The 22,975-nt window shown below is 40.6% G+C and overlaps 1 protein-coding gene across 5 annotated transcripts in view; it reads left to right on the top strand.

Moving 5' to 3' along the window:
* osbpl8 (oxysterol binding protein-like 8) overlaps positions 1 to 14,606 on the top strand; it is a 67,945-nt gene extending 53,339 nt beyond the window's left edge. For 3 of the 5 annotated variants that reach the window (XM_058624297.1, XM_058624300.1, XM_058624299.1), the window contains 13 exons: positions 1,425 to 1,609; positions 2,801 to 2,882; positions 2,990 to 3,088; positions 3,435 to 3,531; positions 3,666 to 3,764; positions 4,399 to 4,496; positions 5,146 to 5,235; positions 5,649 to 5,785; positions 5,920 to 6,105; positions 6,978 to 7,131; positions 8,170 to 8,272; positions 8,944 to 9,049; positions 9,141 to 14,606. In XM_058624297.1, the coding sequence (XP_058480280.1) occupies positions 1,425 to 1,609; positions 2,801 to 2,882; positions 2,990 to 3,088; positions 3,435 to 3,531; positions 3,666 to 3,764; positions 4,399 to 4,496; positions 5,146 to 5,235; positions 5,649 to 5,785; positions 5,920 to 6,105; positions 6,978 to 7,131; positions 8,170 to 8,272; positions 8,944 to 9,049; positions 9,141 to 9,270 (1,566 nt within the window). In that variant the 3' untranslated portion in view covers positions 9,271 to 14,606. The remainder of the gene's footprint in view (positions 1 to 1,424; positions 1,610 to 2,800; positions 2,883 to 2,989; positions 3,089 to 3,434; positions 3,532 to 3,665; positions 3,765 to 4,398; positions 4,497 to 5,145; positions 5,236 to 5,648; positions 5,786 to 5,919; positions 6,106 to 6,977; positions 7,132 to 8,169; positions 8,273 to 8,943; positions 9,050 to 9,140) is intronic. The other 2 variants (XM_058624298.1, XM_058624301.1) reach the window with 1 other exon arrangement.
* The last annotated feature ends 8,369 nt before the right edge of the window (positions 14,607 to 22,975 follow it).

The raw sequence follows: 22,975 nt of genomic DNA, 5'->3' as shown, positions 1-22,975 counted from the left end.
AGAAGTTTCTTTTTTTTCTTATGAGGAGAAATCAGCATGTTTCTCTGCTGGGTTGATGGAAAAAGTGTAACATGGAAAGACTTGAACTACTGTTGCTGTGCGTGGGTGGGTGTGTGAGGGATGGCATTGGAATGTGTGAAAGTGCTAATATGATTTCCATACCAATGAAATCTGATTTAGACAGCTCACTAATTAAACACCTACTGATGCTGCAGCAAAAGTCATGTAGTTATGAGGAGCTAATTAAAGTCTTCTGTTGCAGACCGTTTTGCACACACACACCCATACAACTTTGAAGCCTGTGGCTACCTGTGCACAAATCTGAATTTCTGTGAGGATCTGTGTCTGTGTAAAGTCAAACGTAATTTCACAAGTTTACCCTAAAGAGCTTTGCAAGCTGTCCATCACATTAAAGCTGGGTCGTCAACTCTTTGGAGGTCCACGTAGCCATTGAGCACAAGTGTGTTTCATCAGCAATGTAGCACAGAGGCTGTCAAAATTAGATGTTGTTAACTTGAGGGGATTTCCCTATCACGTTATTGCTGTTGCCAAGCAACAGAGCTGATGGCGCGTTCACAGTTAGTGCACCACAAACTTTTTTTGCACGATGAGATAACATGCAAAGTCGATGGAAAAATCCAAGCTGACACATTTTGCATCAGTTGGGAATCCTGCTAAGTTGCGAAATTTGTCTGAGGTTTAAATACGTGAACTGGAGCAAATTCAACATCTCAATGTTTGCGTTAGAAATGAATGACAGCTGCTGTAGGTGTGAGCTCCAAGCATTTGGAGGTACCTGAGGATCCCTGAGTTGTGATCCTGTGATGCAATTGCCCTGCAAATTGCACCCTACAGAGAAGGTGGCCTCTGGGCACAGACACTGCAATGTTATACGAAGAAAAAGGTTACACATATCAGGCTGAACAAACACTGGATGTGGACTCAAAAGCACAACTCGACAACAGTCTCTGTTTGAACAGAAAAAACACCTTGTACTGCTCTTGAACAAAACGGGTTTCCAAAAAGCACAAGGCAACATAAATACAAAAGTGGTCAAAAGGCTACTAGTAACTGATCTCAAAGGACACTTCCTGGTCAGCAGACAAGATAAACTGGCAACAGACTCAGGAAACATGCAGGCTACATACACAGGTGGAGGGATAATGATAAACAGGTGAAACATATTAGGGTGGGGCAGGTAATTATAGAGGAGGATGCAGACACTGAAATGAGAAGCAATGGTAATTATTTCAAAGTAAAACAGGAAACAGAAGAAAAGACTACTCAGCCTTCTTTCCACCATTAAGCTAAAGTAATCAAAGAACAAGCTACTAAGTGACTCCGCATATGTGTTATTGTAAGCTATCTGAGGTTGTATCATACACAACGCAGTCCTGACACTTTTGCCCCACTGTGTTTGTTAGGCTGGTGAAGCTGCCCAGACAGAGACCGTATCAGAGGAGAACAAATCTCTGATCTGGACTTTGCTGAAGCAGGTCCGACCTGGCATGGACCTGTCCAAGGTGGTGTTGCCCACCTTCATCCTGGAGCCAAGGTCTTTTCTGGACAAACTGTCAGACTACTACTACCATGCAGACTTTCTGTCGGAGTAAGTGCAAACTTTTTTGTTTGTTTGTTTGTTTGTTTGCAAATTTAAACATGGCTTTTTAGACCTTGTTTGCTTGTCCAAAATCCTCAAAAAGAACTGCTTGCTTTCGTCTTCTCCTTTACAGAGTTAAGAATTTTTTTGTTTGCAAAAAAGTAAAAAATAATACATATTAATACATTTAATGGGTTAATGTTTATGATGTGGCTCCATTTTTCAGCAAACCGTATGTGTCCTGATGTTTTTAACTCTTATTTATGTTAAGTATACTATACTATCAAGTGTAAATATGCATTTGTATTTGGAGCTCAGTCAGGATCGGACTAAGCTCCAAATAATAACTATAATTATCATCCATGGCCAAACTGTTGACTTGTAATCTCATAGGCCAAATCTATTGGTTGATGTAACTGTTAACAGAAAAGTTATATAAGGTGGTATGTTTGTTCTTCTTGGTGTAAAGTTATTCAGATGACAAAACAGACATTCTGCTCTAAGCAAATAATTGAGCTGAGTTACGCAGTTTACTGGTGTTATTCACTGTCCTGGTCTGTTATCTGGTGGCATGTTGCTTATTTTGCAGCCATGGTGTTTCCCTTTTTTGTTCTATTCTGCTCTACTCCATTTCCCTTTTCCTCTGAACATGAAGACAACACATTTCATCATGCAACTTATGTTGAATGTTATTCCCTTTAAGAGTTTGACATGTTGCAATCACATCAGTTAACACAAATTCAACCAAGGACCTTTTGCGTTTCAAAAACATCCACTAAATCATGCATTTGTGGTACTGGTTATTCATGAAGAAACAGATAAACAGATGAGTGAGAAACACGCAATATTTCTGGATTCAACTCAGTACTGTTTTTCTATATTATCACTAATCAAGTTGACTTTTTTTCCCCAAGGCCACTAGAAAATGCCCCACTTCTCTCAATGGGCTGTCCATGTTTCAGTGGAGTGAGAGATTAATTTATTTTGATGGATTGTGTCTCACTCAGATTAACATGTGCCAGACACAATGTATCCATTGTTTCAGTGGAGTGAGAGATTAATTTATTTTGATGGATTGTGTCTCACTCAGATTAACATGTGCCAGACACAAGGTATCCTTGCGCCCTATGAAGGCTGATGAAGCAAAGATCCTTCCACCTCTGAGATAAACAACATATGTTCTGTTTATTTCATTCCCAGGGCTGCGATTGAAGAGAACGCCTACAACCGCATGAAGAAGGTGGTGAAGTGGTACATTTCAGGATTTTACAAAAAGCCAAAGGTCAGCAGAGCACACGTGTACATTTAACTTTGAACATTTAAATACAGCAAATGTCACATACTGTACTCTTTTGTAAACAATATGCTACACTAACTGTTATACCACAGGGTTTGAAGAAGCCGTACAACCCCATTATTGGGGAGACGTATCGTTGCCTGTGGCTCCACCAACAGACCAACAGCAAGACCTTCTACATCGCAGAACAGGTAACAGCAGCTGTAGGAGAAAACGGTTGTGATTACTTGTTTTTTATTTTCTGCATTTTTCTTACTTCCAAGGTTATTTGCTTTAGCTCCTAACTGTCGTAATCTTGTTTCAAACATTCAAAAGCACTGTGTAACTGTGTTTTAAGGAGTGCTGGTTTAAATACAATGCATCATTACTGTTATGAGTGCTCCTGTAACGCTGCAATTCCCTGTTGTGTGACTATTAAAGTATTATCATCTTAGGTTTGACTGGCTGCTTTGGTCCATCAACTGTTAGTCACGGGATGTGAATCACCAAAAAGAGTTTTCTCAATGTCTAGCTGACTCCCTTCTTCTGTGTCTCCAGGTATCCCATCATCCTCCAGTGTCAGCCTTCTATGTTAGTAACAGGAAGGATGGATTCTGCCTCAGTGGCAGCATCCTCGCCAAGTCCAAGTTTTATGGTACAAACACGTGCATCTCAAAACCAGTTAGTGTCACCCACTGTAGAGACAGAGCTAAACAAAACAATGTGAATAATGATCCAGATGTGGATATATGTGTTGTCTCATACTTGACTCTAATGTTTATGTTTTAGGAAACTCCCTGTCAGCCATTTTAGATGGGGAGGCTCGGCTCACGTTTCTAAATCGAGGAGAGGACTATGTGATGAACATGCCCTATGCCCACTGTAAAGGTCAGAGTTCATCCTGTTCACCATGATGACACCTCAGGGGTGCTAACTCACCATAGACTGTATATTTGAATTCATGTCATCTTCCAGTTGCAAAATACATTTTTTATTGATTTTACCTCCAAATTCACTGACATCTCCTGCAATCAGGCACTAGATACTAGCTGTCAATCACACTGCTGTCCACTCATGTGTTGTGCTATATTGTCTATTGACATGTGCTATTAAAGAAGATACAACATGTAATACTCGTGTTATAAATCAAGTGAGAATCTTCCCACATTCTTCTGTTCAAATGGAGTTAATTTTGCAACCAGTGGAGTTGCCCCCTGGTGGCTAACAATTACCTCTGTCCTACTTCCTGGGCTTCACTTTTCAAACTGGAAGACTGTGTCAATTTCTTTGTACTGTCTATGATGTGAACAACATCAATGATCAGTGAATCAGTCAATGAAGGGTTTCATCTAAGAAATTTGCTCATAGAAAGAGATTTGAGTCGAAAAGAGGCTTTTTATTCTGCATTATTTGATATACCATTAATCTGATCTAGTGTTTTGGACAATAACAATCCGTTTATGTCTGAGTTCCACTTATCTGACCTGACTGATTGTTTTCATGGTGCTTCCTCCTTTGGTAGGCATCCTGTATGGCACCATGACCCTGGAGCTGGGCGGCCAGATCACCATCGCGTGTGAGAAAACAGGCTACAGTGCTCAGCTCGAGTTCAAACTGAGGGTACAACTGTGTTTTCTAGAGGATAACCTCAATCCTTCATCCTTAAATTCAAGACAGATGAAATAACATTTTGTAAAACAGCAATAACACAAAAGTAACCCCCACCCCCCCATTACACTGGCATTATTTGTGAAAGTCTCACTTCTCCACTCCATTACCACCCTATCTGTTCCATTCCTCCACCCGCCAAACCTCCATACCTCTTTTTACACCCACCTACTGCCCAATTCCTTCATGAATCAGCGACAGGTAAATAAAAAAAGGAGCTGCAACATTGTAGGGTTCAAATAATTGTATCTGTGAGATACATGTTCCACACTAGGTTTGCGTTTGTCATGTTGAGTGTAGTTGAAGGTTGATCACTAGGTTCACCTTTTTCTCCTACAGACAAAGAAATTAAAAACAAATTGAAGCACATGACTTTTTGTTCAATAGTAACTGCACTAGGTAAACAAGTATGTGTCTGTGTATCTATAAAACCCTCCTACTCTTCCCTTCTTCTTTCCCTCCCATCCTTGACTTCTTTCATTATTCCTGTTCTTTCTTCACCCGCCTTCTACGGTTTTTCTATCGCTTTCCCGCTTCCTCCTTTCCTTCCCTCTTCTTCCCTGTCATTCCTGTCTCTCTCTCTGTTTCTTCTCTCCTCTAGCCATTCCTGGGCAGCAGTGACAGCGTCAATCAGGTCTGTGGAAAGATCAAGCTGGGGAAGGAGGTATTAGCCACGCTGGAAGGACACTGGGTAAGCCTCAGTTTTCTACCAACTGCTTTTTTAAATTCCCTTCACTTTTCAAGTTACTCAGTTCCTTTTACTGAGTAACTTGAAAAGTGAAATGAATTTAAAAAAGAACTGCATAACAAATAGTAAGCAAACAATATGTCATATAATTACAGCTGTGTGGTTTTGACAATATTTCAGGTCAAACAACAAACTTTTTCATTTAAAAATGTAGTTTATTTTACAGAGAAGCTACAAGGTAATTGTTAAGGTGGTTGTTTCTTCTTCCTCGTGTTGTATGAAGTGTTTGAAACCCCTTTCACCTTGTCATTGTCTTAAAGGAATTTCATTGTAACCCAAGAAAAGACAAATGATAGCAGAGTATTGGATGCCCAGGTAGAATCTGTCTTTGAAAGAGATTGTGACTCCACTCACAGGACAGCGAGATCTTCATCAATGACAAGAAGACGGGGACAATGGACACTTTCTGGAACCCCACGCCAGAGCTGAGACAGAGTCGGCTGACCCGCTGCAACGTCCCACCTGAGGAGCAGGGAGAATACGAGTCAGAAAGGTAAACATCTGCACCTCTATCTTCTGAAACATTAGAATAGAACAACACGCACACACACACACACACACACACTGGTGACAGCCTGTTTTAGTTTTACTCTCATGTGATGACCCGGCCTTCTCTCTGTCCTTTAGACTGTGGCAGCACGTCACCCGGGCCATCAACAATAAGGACCAGACAGAGGCCACTAATGAGAAGTTTATTCTGGAGGAAGCTCAGAGGAAGGCGGCCCGTGAACGGAAAGCCAAATGCGAGGATTGGATCCCTGCTTTGTTTGAGCAAGACCCCATCACTGGGGAGTGGCATTACAGATATGCTGAGTAAGTGATGATGCAATGGAGAGTGACAGGCAGACATCTTTGTTTATTTGTTTATTTATAAGGATCCCCATTAGTTTTGCCTAATTGTGGCCCTAGTCTTCCTGGGGTCCACCTCTAATTAATGAATGAATGAATGAATGAAAAGGATTATAGTGCACTAATATGTGTACTACCATGAAAGTACTGCAAATTTTTGTTGCTAATACAGATATCCGATAATATCAGACTGCCCATTCACTGGTCAGGCTCCACAATTAGGAGACAAATAAACAAACTTAAAGCAATGGTATCTTGACATCATGTGATGAATAATAGAAGGTTAAAGGAATACTTCACCGATTTGCATTTAGCTTTGTATTACTAGATTAGGGGTAGTATTTTTGAAAACTTACGTACCCACCAGTGACACTTGGCCCTGTTAGCATAACTGTTAGCAAAGATGGCGGACACTGTTTACGTTCTGGGAATGAGGTCCGTCCCCCTACGAGTGGGTCTAAAAAGTGCGGAATTAGTGTTGCCGTTTCAAGCCTCTGACCAAGGCTCGGACCAAGTGTCACTGGTGGGCATGAAACAAAAAAAAGAATGAAGACAAATTATTTCTCGACTCGGGGGAAACTGAGGTTGATAAGTAATACAGAGTAATACAAAGCTAAATGCAAATCGGTGAAGTATTCCTTTAAGGCTGATAGTAAAAGTCTTTCCATTTTTTTTCCCTTCTATAGACCTCAAATGTGATTTATTATTGGGACTAACATATGGCCATTTGCCTCCTCATCTTCATTGTTGAGCTGTCCAATATGACAGGGTGCCATCTAGTGGTGATCCAATATAACCACAGGGTCAATAATGTGTCTCTTTTCTATCCTCTCCAGCACAAGGCCGTGGGATCCACTCAATGACCTGATCCAGTTTGAGAAAGACGGCTGCATCCAGACCAAGGTCCGGCACCGAACCCCTATGGTACGTTCTGGCAGTCTTATTAGTCTGAGTAACCAGGGGCCACGGAGGGACAATTGCAAGTGCCAGGTAGGATTTCCTGATCAAAAATCAACATTAAAAAAAATCATCTCGTCGCCTCAGCCATCTTCCACACCGCACTTGTTGCACCATCTGCATTGTTGCATCTTCTCTGTGTGCCATCATCGCTGTCCTGCCACCGCCGCCATCGCCTTTGCTGCTGCTCCTTTTGTGTCCATTCACTTCATTTTATTATTTCTTTTTATTGTCTTATCCTGGCACCTGCTGCTGCTGCTGTTTTTAAATGGGGGGGGAAAGTGCATGTCACACTGCATACTGACAGAAGAGGAAAACACGTTTTTTTTCCTTTCTTGTGTTTTTGCATGAGACTCTTCTGTAATGTGGATTTTAACATCTGTAGACTCCCACTGTACTTGTTTATCACTAAAATTATGTTCTAGTTATTTTGAGCGACGTAAACCATCTGTCCAACATCAAATAGGGGACAGGAAAAGTTGAATAACACACTGCAAATTAACAGTATGGTATGACTTTATAACAGAAACATAATAGAGTTATTTCTAAGTATTGGGACATAAGTGAGGATGAAATTATCAAACATTTTCATGTGAAGGTATGGTAGCTCATAGTATTTCTCATTGCCAAGCTATTACCTGGATATTACTTTGTAAATAACATGTTATTACTGCACTATTACCAAGCTAGAAATTGGATTAGAAGTAAGATGCTATTAATATATTACTAAACTAAGAGGGGAAGAGGAACAATAAAAAAATAACCCACACAAAATGAAAGAGCTGCAATCCATTCCGACTTCAATTCCTTTGAAGTGAAAAATGTTAATGTTGCAGCTCTCTGATTAGTGAGTAGTGATTTACCAGCATGCCTCACACACTGCTTTTATTACTGCAGCCTGACAACTCTTGCATCATACTGTATTTTGTGGATGGTAAAATACAACATTTAAGTGGTTGTAGCTGATGTGTGTGTGTGTGTGTGTGTGTGTGTGTGTGTATGTGTAGCCTTTTTATTGACTATTTTGTGTGTTTTTTGTTTGCTTGTATGTGTGTGTTTGTGTGTGGGTAGGTAACGGTGCCAAAGAGGAAACACAAAAGTGACAAGCCCAAAAGCCCAGAGAGTGGCTGCTCTTCACCAGAACCCGACCGTCATGACTCATCTGGCAGTGAACGTGAGTCACTCGCACTTAAATTTACAATTATGCACACTGTTTTTCGTTATTCTTAAAAGTGTTGCATTCAAAACCTTTTCAAGTGAGTTTGCACAATGCTGATTAAGCCTATCAGGAGACCCGGAAGTGATTTGCTTTATGTTTATGCTGCTGGTGTATACACTAAAACAGTCAGGTCTGAGTTTTGCTTGGCAGAGCTGGTTTTCGGATGAAAAACGTGGCATTCAAATAACATTACATTGTTTTTCATGATGAAGACCAAACAGAGGCTGAACAACAACAACATCACCAACAACAATGAATCACTAGACGTTACACACTACAGCTATTAAGTTATTGGTGTCTTTCAAAATCAATGGTATTAGGGTTCAATTCCCTGCTCCACTTGCCTACATGCAGATGTGTCCTTGGCAAGACACTTGACCCCCACGTTGCTCCTGACAGCTGTGTTGGCAGCGTGTGAATTCGAATGAAAGATTGCCATCGAAAATCGCAGAGTGTGCATTTCCCATTTTTAATGCTTACTACACACAAGTCTAGAATGCAAAAGTCATGGTCGTCCCCTGAGGTGCTTACCCCCCCCCCCCCCCCCAAGCACCTCACTTCCATTTAGTATCAAAGTCATCATGGATTTCATTTTGTGATCACGACCGAACTTCACTTTGTTGCAGGACACAAAAGCAAGCATAACAGTCGGCTGAGGAAGAAAGGAGCCGACCTCAGTGAACTTCAAAGTGCCATTGACTCCATAAAGCAGACACAGGAGGATATTAACAGGTGAGGAGAGCCATTCATTCAGCCACACTGTGTCATGGGTGTGATGACGTACTGTACCTGCACAAACTGCTTACCACGTGTCTGTCTGCAGGAGCATCGGCGTTCTGCGGAGCCGTGCGGCGGGCCGGACGGAGAGCGCCTCGTTCCTCCAGCAGCGCGACTATGTCATCATCGTTTTCCTCATCCTCCTTCAGGTCCTGATCAACTACATCTTCAAGTAGCAGCCGTGCCCCACAGAGAGAGGGCTGCCCTTACACACCCCCAAACACACACACACACACACAGAGAAAAACACACATGGACACTCACACACTCTCTCTCTCTGAGCCTTAGGCGTCACAGTGGGGTACAAAGAGATGTAAACTTTGTCCTTTCACAATAAGTGACACTTTTTCCTCTCGCTCTCTTCTTCTCTGTCTTTAGTAAACCCAACTGCACACGTACAGAAAAGACTCCAGTGCAGGAGGAGACCTTTTTAAAAAGAAAAACATATTTATTTTTACCCGATCCTTTCCAACAGTTCCACAGATTTCAAAGCGGAGAGGAGCAGCAGGGAGAGAGTTTATCAGGAGGATTTGGCCTAACAAGTCTCGGCTGCCACCCTGAAGCTCATCAGTTTGCCTTGATATCAGAGGCAAAGACAGCAGCCATTTTATTTTGCTGTTCTTTGTGTGTTTTCCTTTTTTTTTCCACCCCTGATGGAGTGGAACTACTCTGTTGAAACACATTTCACCTCAGAAGACAGGGAACCTTTTTACACAGATGATGTGGTGATGGAAACAAAGGTAAAAATCCAGTAGGTAAAAAAAAAAAATGTTTTTATTGTTTGTTTGTTTTCTTTCTTTGTTGAGTGTGAATAGTGTTCTGCTCGGAAAACACTGAGCGTTAATAAGGAAGGAGGAAACAAAATGGTCCAAAATGATGTGACTTTTATTTTTTTAATGATCACGTACTTTCACGCTGGCTGTGTTTATGAGAAGAAAGACTAAATAACACAAGTGATACTGTCAGAAGGATCAGAAGCTATACTTCCTGCTGTATGATAAAACACCTTTTGCATACAAAGTTAATGTAAAAAAAAGAAGAAAAAAAAAGTCAGATGTTTGACACATCATTGTATACTCTAGGGTAGCATATACAAATTGTGAGTGTGGTTAGGAAATTAGCCCTATGTACAGTATTTTGTTGTAAGGCTCAAATGCACTGGAAGTGTTTGGTTAAAAACGCACGTCATTTTTAGCATTTTACTTTTCTGCCAATTACAATGAAGTTGAGGCAGCCTCAGATCTAATGGCACGATAAAGGAGTAGAAATGGAGTTTAACTTACTTGTTTTCTCAAGAGTTAGATGAAATAGTCAGTCTGTTCACGACGCTCATCACTCACACAGACTGAGAGGGAAATGAGGAAAAGCAGTGTGACTGACTCCGTCCAAAAGGAACTAAATCCATCCACCGCCTCAGTGACCTACACTTATCACAGGATCCTGTATGTGAGGTACTTCGCACTCACTTTCATGTGTGACACTTATTTCTTGTCGTAACTGTGAAGTTGTGTCGTTACCTAGTTGTTACTGTGCTCATCGAATAATCAGAGGACTTTCTACCTAAACGATATTTAAACAAGCACAATATAACCTTTAAATGTTGTGAAGCGGCGATGGGTGAATTTTGTGGACTTTGAATAGAGCTGTTACGAGTCTGTCTGTCTGTTAAGCATCATACGCTAGGATAATGACTAGTAAGAAAGTGAGTAAATAAAAATACACAGCCTCGACAAGCTGCTGTTTTGTTGTCTAGTGTCTAAATTTAACAAAAACATGTCATATTTTAATGAAACGAGGCACATGTATTTAATGTTGCCACTCATTATTGTATCATTTGTATCACTGTTCATCAGACAACTCATGGCATGGGTATTAGAGACTTTATCTACTATTGGTGGTATATAATACATTTATTTATAGTTACCGTGGTAACCGTAGGTGTTGAAGTCACACGAGTGGTCACTGAGACAAACAAATAGAGGAAAGACTCAAAGATACCGTTTTTTTCTCTGAATGTAAAGACATTAGCTGCTACATCAGAACATCAAGCAAGGTTTCCAGTGCATTTGTGCCTCACATTTTAACCAGAAAGACCATAGAGGTAGACACTTTAGTGAGCCACAGACAAGATACTAGACGTTTTTGTACTTGACCATTATCACCACAGTATATCATTCCAAATGTACTCAAGTACCAGCCAAACTTCTTGTGTAGAGTAGAAGCCAGAACTGTTCACTGTGTAAATGTAAATACCCAACGGGACAACGACAACTTTCCTCACATGTAGCGTGTGATGTTGAATCCCCCCGCGGTTCCGCGATACAGACACAGACGCTACGGTCTGTGCACAAGCCAGTCTTTTCAACCTTGTGTGTCTTTCTGTCCACTGCTCTGTAGATACACATGGACATTGGCAAAAGCAAAAAGACAAAAAGATGAGTGCGGGGGGGGAGGGGGGGTACACAGTAAGATGGACGATGAATCGGAACGTCCTGGAGGTGTTGATGGTGAGAAGCAGCAGTTACTTGCGGCTCCTGAAAATGAAGTCATTCACAGGTTGATGAACACTGTGAGCTATGAGAACCAACTAAGTTAAAGTGATAGCTCAGGTTTTTGGGTTTTTTTTGAAGTGTGGTTGTATGAACACTGACTTTCTCGAGCTTACTGTTGTCGCACCCAGAGACACACTCATGAAAAAACATGGCTGTTAGCAGGGACCCAAGAAAAAAATCAGATTTTAGCCACTCAAGTGAAATCTACACTTGCTTAAGTCTATGACATCTTAAATATAGGCGTTCACCACTTTTCCCTCACAGTTAGACAACATTTTCCAACTGGAAATTGTGTTTCTTTTTTTAAAACACTCCCTCACCCCCACACCAAAAACCCATAGAGAAAATCAGCAATTTTACATCACGGCACTTAAGTTGTTGATCCACCGCTGCCTCCATCATTAAGGTCAAATGTGTTATTTTGTGACTGTGGTGTTTAGAGTTCTTTCATTCAGATTTACCTAAGTGATACAACCTGACAAAGTCCCTGCGAGATAAAAGCGCTGATTTTCTGTATGGACTTTGGTGAAGGAGAGTCAGTATTTTTTACAAACTTTTGTTTCCTGTGAGATGAGGCTGACTAAAGGCAAGATTACGTTGCAGACATTTTTTTTTAACATATTTAAGACTTAAGCAAGCATTTATTTGATCAGGTGAGCTTTCAGTTAAGTGACTATAATCCATTTTTTCCCCCTGATGTTTTCAGTGAGAATGAATGAAAAAAAAAAAATGAACTGTCCCTTTGAGTCCTTTGTTGAGCATTACTACCCAGACAAAAGCAAATCTATGTTTGTGTTTAAAAAAAAAAAAAACACCTCAGTTTGAAACTGAACCTAAGTTATATTTGAATCATGAATTGTATTTAGCTGAAGTCTTGACCACTTAGACGAAATGCTTTTCCTTTCCAAATGTGTGTAAAGAAGTAGTTAAGTATTCAAAGGTATTCAGCAAAATCACACCTACTTATGGACCATATTGGAATATTGATTTTGTATGTCTCTTTTGCCTGTTATGATGTTAGCCTTGTCAACGTTTACATATATGATTGCCTCCACCGTCAGCTGACTGTTAAGTGAAAATCTTTGTAATGCTAACAGAGGTATTTAAAATACATATACATATATATATAGATATATGTATATGTGTATATACATATATCTATATATATATATATATAGATGGTAGCATTATCAGGAGCCAGCTGTCCCCCGTAAGTTACTCGGCTGGCCCGCGTGTTTCTGTGCATGTATTTTTGTTTCTTGTCTAAATCTTTATTGCCTCAGTCGCTCAACTTAAAATGGGGAGTCCAGATGTTAGAATGTGGAGAAATAAGTACATACCAGTGCCTTTTTAGAGTGAGACTGGGTAGAGGGTAGATCGAGGGTTTTCGAGGGAGGTGAAAGGAGAGGTGTGAGGGAGGGGCTGTGTGGCGTAGAGCAGTGGTTCCCAACCAGGGGGAGACCCAACAGCTCCACGGGGGGGTGGGAATGATGACCGATGTGTGTAGTAATAACCCTAACCCTAAGTAATAATACAGAGGAAAACATACTTGTAATATCCACAGAAAATAGTATTCAAAATGGTACATTCATTGTGGTTTGTTGAACATCATGTTAAATATCACATTTTCTTGCAACACATGAAATTATGAGATGTAAAATAATATTAATGGGGCTGGATATCAATGTAGACTTAGATACTGATTCCTGAACAATACTTTTTGTTTTTTTGCTTAAGATGTGATTAAGTCCGTTTTAAAATAAAATACAGTTCTTTTGGTTTAGCCGGCCTAGTTTTCTACACGCAGTCAGACACGAAGCAGCTTTCTGCTTTCATATTTATTCTGTGACAGTTAAAGCCTCAACATACACTAACTTTATCCATTAAACATGAAGCACATGTGTTAAGCTCCGTCTTCCACCTTTCCTGGGGAGTGAGCTCCATCTCTGCTTGTGACCTCGAGACGGCCAACCACGTGCACTCGGTACCAAAATGATAAAATCCAGCGACAACACACTTTTCATGTGTACTGATGCAGAGGAAGTTAACTCGTTACCACAAAACTATCAACGTTTGATACCCAGCCTTAATAATAATAATAATAACAATAATAATAATAATATTATAGGTATATGTGGGTGGGATGGGTGACCTTAACGTGTATGGTTGTAAAGACCTGGTTGAGAACCCAAAGGGTTGGGAACCACTGGTGTAGAGATCATACAGCTGTAACCAGAGTCTTAAGAGTGAATAAACCACGCTTGGCCCAGGACTCTGGCTGCAGCTGCAGCGGCAGGTGGAGTCACTGTAGTGTTCTTAGTGCAAATGTGCCATATGAAGCCTTAGAAACAAGTGTGACTCCACAGTTTGCTCCCTCCTCCTCTCCCGATGAACCTGTCAGCTTCCAGATACTGATTCCTGCCACAGGAAAGAACAGAGAGAGGGAGAGACCTTTCCTTTTCACTGTTGTCTCTTACTCTCTCTCTCTCTGTCTCTCACTCAAACACACCAAATTCAGAGGAAGACAAACATCTCCACTGTCTGTTGTTGCATCTGTAAAATAACACGTTTTATTTATTGGTCTTTTATATGTGGATTTATGATCCTCCTTTTTTTTTCTGCTCATAACAGTCGATCGCCATTCTCTGTCCTTGTTTCGTGTTTTTCAACACAAGTTTTTTAATCACAATTTTAAAGTCTCGTATACAGTTTTAAGTGGTTTTATTCCTCGTCACGTGACGCCGCATACAAGCAACTCTGTCTTCAAACTTGTGCGCGCACAGTCACCTGACAACTGCCCCACAAACCGCCTCAACATACACACAACCTTTTTTTTTTTTCTTCTTTTTTTTTTAATCTGACTACCTGAATATATTTACTGTGTCTCCACGGCAACGATAACTTCTTAGACGTTCAAAGTTGTATGTAACATAACAGAATAAAAACAAGTTACATCCTGGGGTCTTTCTCTTTGTGTTTGATGTTACACGTGTCATTTTCTTAAGCAACTGTTTATGGAATTTGTTTTTGTGTTTATTGAATTTACATTTTTCCACTGTTTTCCAACTGCAAAACAAAAGGGGGCAACATTGTGCAAATAAAGTCAGGTATAGACAAGGTCAAATGCAAATAAATAACCAACTAATGGTGAAAAGCAATATTATTTAGAAAGAGTAAAAACTTACATGGATTAAAACCAGTGTGTGTGTGATGAAAGAGACGTGTCTGATTCATTTTACTCTGCTTGGTACTGCTGCTGTCATTTCATTGTCAAATAAACTATTTCATATCTTCTCATTTTATATATAATTTAGTCTATTTTTCTTTTAATTTCATTTCCATTATTTGTTTTTGGACCATGAACTGATGCAGTTTAATCTCCATCTTATAAAGTTGTTCACTGTAGATAAGTGGAAGAATAAAGTGTCTTGTCTTTGCTTATTGCATGAAACGAATTGTTCTTACACTGAAATGTCCACAGAGCTGGTAGTTTATTACATTTATATACACTTAAGACAAGCTGACATACTTTTGTGTGAAATATAGCAACATTTATTGAACTTGTGTGTTGCAGCTCAATATCCCTCATCTCACCCTTCCTTGGAGAATCTATGTAGCCTTCAGTTAGCTTTGAAACTGAAAGATGATTAGTTTGTCCATTCTGGGCTACTGTATAAACATGGTGGTCCAAAATGGCGGCACCTGTCAAGTTGATAAAAACATAGAAGGCTCTTTTTGGGGTAATAAAAAAAACAACAGTTCATACTATCAGGTCATCGTACACATATCAACAAGTAAACATATATAAGTATTTTATCCTTCATTTTAATTACCTTTATCAACAAAAACACCACTTTATTAGGTACACCTGTTCAACCGCTTACTCACGTAAATATCTCATCAGCCAATTACACATTACAACAACTCCAGGCGTTTGGGCATGTGGACATGGTCAAGACTATCTGCTGAGGATCAAACTCAGCATCACAATGAGGAAGAAATGTGATTTAAGTGACTTTGAACGCGGCATGGTTGTCGGCGCCAGGCGTGCTGGACTGAGTATTTCAGAAACCGGGATTTTCAGGCGCAAACTATCTCTCTTGTCAATGGAGAAGAGTCCGAAAAGGAGAAAATATCCAGTGAGCAGCGGTTTTCAAGGTAAAAATACTTTTAATTAATGACAGGGGTCAGAAGAGAATGACCAGACTAGTTCGAATTGATGATTAAAAGGCAACAAGATGTCTTATCATTAACCAGAAAAGGAAGTAATGAGTGGGTGTAATCCATAATCACAGGGAAATCGGCAGATGAGCTTCACCTGTGCTGTCATTTTTGTTTTTTGAAGTTCACAAACTAGTCAAATGTTCTATTTACTGATGCATTTTCTCATTAAATTATGAATAAGTAAGTGGCCAATAGACAAGTGTTGAAATTATTAAACTAAGTTGATAACTTCATTAGTTTCCACAACAACACACATTTGCCTAGTTCCTCTCGTTTGCTTCACTGTAAGACCAAGCAGCCCCCACTGGAGGGCGTTGTAGAGTCTGTGATGATTCTTTGACCTGCAGGTTTACCATCACCACCTCTTCTCTTCCAATAATCTGACATTATTTAGGACAGACAGCTAAGACGAGAACCACTGCGGCCTCACATACGTGGATCATCTCCACGGCAACCTTTGCCCTTGAGCAAGATGGTGACCAGACTTTTAAAGACTGTGACTGTGCTGCAGCAACACTAAGGTATGAAAGAGATACAGGAATTGTTTCACCTCATCGGTCATGTTCCACCATTTCTTTACTTAAGTTTAAACTTTTATCAGGGCATAAATGTGAAAGCAGACAAATGGGTTTTTTTTTTGGAATCTAAAATACTGCCCAGTAACACATTGATAAGGCCTTAAGACAGAGAACGAGATGATCAGTTTAACACTGTGTTGTTATCATTAGGTAAAAGCTGTTGATTATTGCCCTGCGTCTCCCTCCCTCTCCCACTACAGTCCCTTCCCTCTTCATCCAAAAATTACATTTGGCTCATGCTGATGCCGAATGGGTGGGATGTCGCTGTTGCTAGGAGACGTTGTCCTGACAAATGGCTCGGCTTTCCTTCAGGGCTAGAGAGGAAGCAGGGCAGAGGGGATCAGGAAGGATGCAGGAGGAGAGAAAACGTAGAAAGAATTCTACCTTGTAGCTATAGACTATATAGAAATACACATACAGTCTTCCAGTTACATCACAAACTCCCATTATGAAGCCTCGATATTTGCGTGGCATCTTGTCAACTAGAAATTAATAAAATTCAGTTTTCCTTTTAAATGGAAACATAATTTACAATTCATCATGTTCTATTGAAACTACTGATTGAGAGCAATACAAATACACTGTTATTGTACTTACTTTATTTATATTTCTAGTAGCTTTTACTCCACTACATTTCCCCTAACTATATTTATTACTGGTTACTACCAAATAAAATCAGAAGAAGAAGAGTTGGTAAATGGTCTGTATTTATATAGAGCTTATCTATATCTACGTGCATCGTATTCTCTATCACACATCTTTCATACCCATTCCCACGCTGCTGGTACCGCCATCAAGAACATGGGTTTAAATGTCTTGCCCAGGGACACACATAGACTAGCAGAGCTGGGTATTGAACCGACAACCTTTTCCGTTGAAGATACATATACATGCATATACATACATTATATACATATGTGTATGTATGTATTTACTTTTGCTTCTACAACTTAAGTACATTTTATATCCAAAAGTTACTGCTGATACTTGAGTACAGTAAATGTCATATACTTTTGAGTTACTTTTACTTGAGTAATGTTGTACATTTTTCAGGTGAGATACTTTTATTCAAGTTTTCAATTCAGGTATTTCATACAAGATTGGAGATCATCAACTCCTCGGGAAAATGTTTATTGATGTTAGAAATAAAGTGAGAATCGCCCCCTGGTGTCTAACTGCTACTTCCATGTTACTTCCCGAGCTTGACTTTTGAAACTGGAAATCTATTTTTTTTTTTTTACATACAGTCTGTGGTCAGAATCGATTGCCTCAGTCAGTTCTCCTCTCTCGATCTTTCCAGCTGTGGTGGACGTCACGGCCACTTTGTCCACCAGAGGGTGTGTTCTCTCTCTCGCAGGTGCCTCTGCCCACTACTGTAGCTGTAGCTGTAGTTGCTGACAGGCTTAAATGAGTGAACAGACATAAAAATGAGGTAATCCTCCGAGCTTGCAGTGCAGCGGGGTTGGTGAGGTTGTGCCGGTGCTGCTGGCTCAGCGTTGTGTTTATCCCCCCCGTGGAATCGACTGAGCATAAAAGAAATGCTGCAGCGAGCCGCTCTCATTCACACACGGATTACTGGAGAATTTAGTCGTCTCTTCATATACAGTATATAAATGCGCGTATGTGTGTGTATGTATGTGTATATATATATATATATATATATATATATATATATATATATATATATATACACACATACATACACATACATATATACATATCTGTTGTCTATAGTAACCAGCTCTTTGCACTTCATCCCTGCCAGAATGTGACATGTAATTAAAGCAGAGCCTCTGAAGTGCGTTACAAAAGATCAAAAGCCTGTCCGTGATTATTTCCTGTAGAGCATGTCATTGCTATTTTGTGTTAAGTCGTGAATTTGTCTCTTTGGACCTTGAACCTCTGAGAGAGCTTTAGCTTAATTAGGTCATTTCATGACATTCTAAGAAGAACAAGTTGAGCCTGTCTCTCTCTCTTTCTCTTTTGTTCTGCCTTAACATGAAAGCCCTGAATTGTGATCATGTGACAACGGCTGTGACATCTCCCATAAGAGTCTGGGATTTAGCCGGGGCTATGTTGACATATCGCCACCAGAAGTTCACAGACATCGCCCGCCACCAGGCACCTATTGGACAATAGCAGCTGTCAATCACACTGGTGTCCACTCATGTGCCGTACTTTATAATCTAGTTTCCTCTAAAATGGAACATGAATACAACAAGACCGGAAACCAGTGACCATTAATGTTTACCGTTGTTGTAAATCAAGTAAGAATTTTTTTTAAATTCAAACTGAGTTCTTTTTGCAACCAGTGGAGTCAACCCCTAGTGGCTTTTCAAGATATTTTCACTTCCTATTCGGCTGCAGGAAAACCCTGAAGACTTATGTCTTGACCACATTGAAAATAGTTACAGCTGAATTCAAAATGAGGCATTGATTCGGGGGAAGCAATCAGTACAATCAGTACAATCTGTACAATCTGACAGGCGAAGATCCAGAGAGCTTCTGACAGCAGGAAATAAGCCCAGTCTGAGCAGGTTAGAAGCCCAGTCTGAGCAGGTATCGCATATACAGTATGCGATGCCTGTTTAGTTTGCAAGCACAAATGATGTTTATCCTCTCGGAGTGACATTTTGAGCTGACACCAACTGACACAGCTGACGAGCTTCTGTTGTGTGTCACTCAGATGTGTGCTGTAAAAAAGAAAAAGAAAATACTGTGAAAACCAGCATTTCATTCACACACAAATCTGATGAAAATGAAACACAGAGGACTGGAGCGTCTGACAATATACCGTCTCTGCTCTTAGCTTTTTTTAATTTCATTTTATGTTTTGTGTGTGTTTTTTGCACACATCGATTACGACTCCTTATTGCCATTTGCTGCATGTCTGCTGAAGATCACCCCATAAGGAGCAAACAAACAGGGGAACTAAATGAGACAAGAAGACAACAACACTCCTGATCCCATGCTGCTTCTCCAGTCAGTCAAACTGGAGAAGCACAAGCAGTCTTTAGTTATTGTTTTGAGGAGAGACCCTTATGGCACCTTTCCATTATACAATTCTAGCTATTATTCGGCTAGATTTCGACTCTACTCTGGGGTTTTTTGTGTTTCCATTTGCTGTCGTGCCTGGTACCTGATGCTGTTTTTTGGTACCTGCTCTGGTGAGGTTCCAAGCGAGCTGAGCCGATACTAAAATGTGACGTCGACAGACTGCTGCCGACCGATTGGTCAGAGAGTGTCGTCACTGGAAGAGTCACACCAAACAATGCCGAACTCTAAATCAGTTCAAAATCCCAAAACATGAATTCATCTCCAACATTTGGCAAGGACATCTCTAAAATGTTTAACAGAAGAGTCTGTGAATCACAACCAAGTTCAGCCGTATTTCAGTTCAGTGGCTCTGTCAGACCAGACACAGGAGTCTGTGCTCTGGTCATGCAGGAAGTACTGAATTAATCTTTGTCATTAACTGATTCTGGTTGGCGTAGTGGTTAGCACTCTTGCCTTTGCAGCCAGAAGACCCGGGTCTGCAAACCGGTCGGAACAAGGGCCTTTCTGCATGGCATGAGTGTGTGCATGGGTTTTCTCCGGGTTCTCTGTTCCCTCCCACAGTCTGAAAACATGCAGATTTGGTGATTTTAGATAAATTGGACACTCTAAATTGTGAATGTGAGAGTGGATGGTTGTTTGTTTCTATATGTGGCCCTGTGATGGTTTGGCGAACTGTCCAAGGTGTACCCTAGATGTGCCCTATGTCAGCTTGGATTGTGGAGGATAAAGCGGTAGAAGGTGAGTGAGTGAGTGAATGATTCATGTCATGGCAGTTTTGTGAAGCTGATGACGTGAGCTCGAACTGTATAATGGAAAGCTCCATTAGAGGTTTAACAAAGATGAATGTCTACGCAGATGTAGAAAAAAAAATTACAAATTAACTATAGACCAGAGTGATGCAGCGATGAGTGAAAACGCTGTCACGTGGAACTCACAAGGACTCAAGTTAGATCAAAGAATAGACGAATTTCATGCTTTTTGCTGCTGATTATTGCTGTAGCATGAAGCTTTGTGACCTACATACTACCGGCACACAGAGCAATAAACACCAGAAATGACTGTAATTTGTAACAAATATGACTTGCAAACATCACATGATGTGTGGTTCACTGGGTCACATGTAGCACGTATCTGCTATATACAGTAGTTAGTGTCCAGGACCTGTGGTTGTAATAATCTGACGGAATGGTGGCAAACATTTAGCAGTGAGGATGACGATGTTATCAACTCATTGTCTAGCTTTTGAAGGTTGTTTATCAAACTCCACGTCGTTTGCTTGATCACTCCAATTAGTGACATTTTCACAGTTCACTTGGACTGAACGTCTGTAATGATTAGTTCCCACTGTGTGACTGTCTGATGGTCTGTTTTGTTAACTTCATCTGTTATAAACATTACCGAAGACAAATTCTGCGCATACATTGTCCCTCTCGGCTTTGTTAATGGACTCCCGGGTCCTGTCTCGGGTTTCCCTCGTTTAGCTTTGCGTCGCCATAAAAACAAAAGCCGATCTCACGGTGTCGTAGAGGGCAGGATCATCAACGCGGCACAGTTTGTGCAGATTGAGTTTCACCACTGCAGCTTTTTTAAGCCCAGGCAGTGATTACTGTGGGGTTTGCAAGTTCACAAAGGCTGCTGTTTATTTGGCTTGACACCCTCTAACCTGTGAAGACTGTTCAGGTAACAGATTATGTCAGGAGAGCTGCAGGTTTTTTGCACTGTCATTCTCCATTTTTAATGAATCCCGGTTTTACCTGTTTCTCATCATTTCCTTGAACCAGGTGACAGATTTTCCAAGTGGGTGGCATGTGAATGTTCTCCGATGATGTCATGAAGGTCATTGTATTCTGCATCACTCTTGAAACATGGCAACATTAATCACTCTATTTGACATTAATCTAAAATGAATGACTTAAAGCTCCAGCATGAAACTTTTGGTGATTTTTGTTGTTGTTGTCTTTCCTCTGTTTGGACTTTGTGAACAAAAATGATGTAACATTATTTGTATGCCACATCTTCATCTGAAATTGGGCTCTGTAAAGGAATTTTTACCAGACCTGACAGTGGGAGCATTGTGTGTATACAGCAACAGAGCAATGACACGTCTGCATCTCCTTTGCAATCCAATTATAGCCATTGCAAATTCTGTCTCATCACCAAAGACTTTGACCAATCACAGGACAGTTAAGAGAAAGGGGAGGCGCTCTTATTGGCTGTTCCACAACTAGTGGTCCATATGGTGGAATGACTGCTCCTCCAGCACCGATGACGGCTTCCTACTCTCCAAAGAAACCTTAAAAAAATGAAGGATTCATCAAATCACTTTCACGTCACTGTTGAAAAATGATCCCTTTTATGTTTGCATCGTCCGTATTTAGTTAGCTGTGATTCTTCTGTTAGGTAATTCATCAGAAAAGGGTTTCCTTGCACAGATCTCACCTCTTGTATTGTGCTGCAGTAGAACTGTTCAGTTATTTGATCATTACATTCTTGTTCTCAGGAACAACTGTGTCCTCCTTAATTTCACTGTTCTTGCTTTCTCCCTGCCCAATAATGAACTCCCTAAAATGTCAAAGTCACTGTTCCCCTCCTGAACTCATGGCTGTGGTTTGATATCGCCCACTTAGCCTCTGTGTGCGACTGCTGCCTGACTCCTAACAGCTCTATTTGCATGTGCTGTCACTGAGATTGATGGCTGAAATAACAGAGGCGAAGGGGAAGATGTGGTGGAGGTCGAGGAGGAGGAGGAGGAACGGCAATCCAAAAAAACAAAAACACAGGTGATGACTCAGAGATTTGGAAAGCGCTGCCTCCTCTGGTTGCCAGCCTGCCTGTCTGTGTGGCCGATGATCTGCTGACTCGTCATCATAGTATCAGACATCTCAGTTGGTCTCTGCTCAGTCTGGTTACACACGACACAAAAACCCTGTCTCAATGATCAGCCTTTAGGCTGGTTCCAGTGTTCACTCTGTCACTATAAATGTAGAAATATACTAATATATCTTAAAATATGAAGCAGGACCACACTAAGACACACCAACACACACCTGTTAGTCAGAGAGCGTTTAAGCTGTAGATTGCAACTTTTAAATACAAATGGCAGTTGTTGTTTCATGCCCTGTGTGTTTGATTTGAGGTGTCAGGTTTGTGTTAAAAATTAAATTGGTGTCCTCTGTTCTGAGTTACGTCTCCATCTGTTCAGGTGACTTACTAAGAGGCGGTGTGTTTACGCGCACGTTAAAAGTCTGATTTTAGTCGGACTAAGACAATAATTTGGTTTTCTTAATGTCATGTCAACATGTCTAGTCCGACTAAAATCGAGCTAATCTTATAGTCAGACTAACGTACCTGGATAATGCGATTCATAGTCGGTTTACTCCTGAATGTATACCGTTACAGAGTTATCCGATTGCCTGTGTTAGTCGGACTATGGTTTTAGTTTGATTAAACTGTGCTTTAAAACGAGTCTT

The sequence above is a fragment of the Solea solea genome, chromosome 3 (genome assembly GCF_958295425.1).
Source record: "Solea solea chromosome 3, fSolSol10.1, whole genome shotgun sequence".
NCBI lineage: Eukaryota > Metazoa > Chordata > Actinopteri > Pleuronectiformes > Soleidae > Solea > Solea solea.
This window is presented reverse-complemented; position numbering and strand designations above follow the sequence as displayed.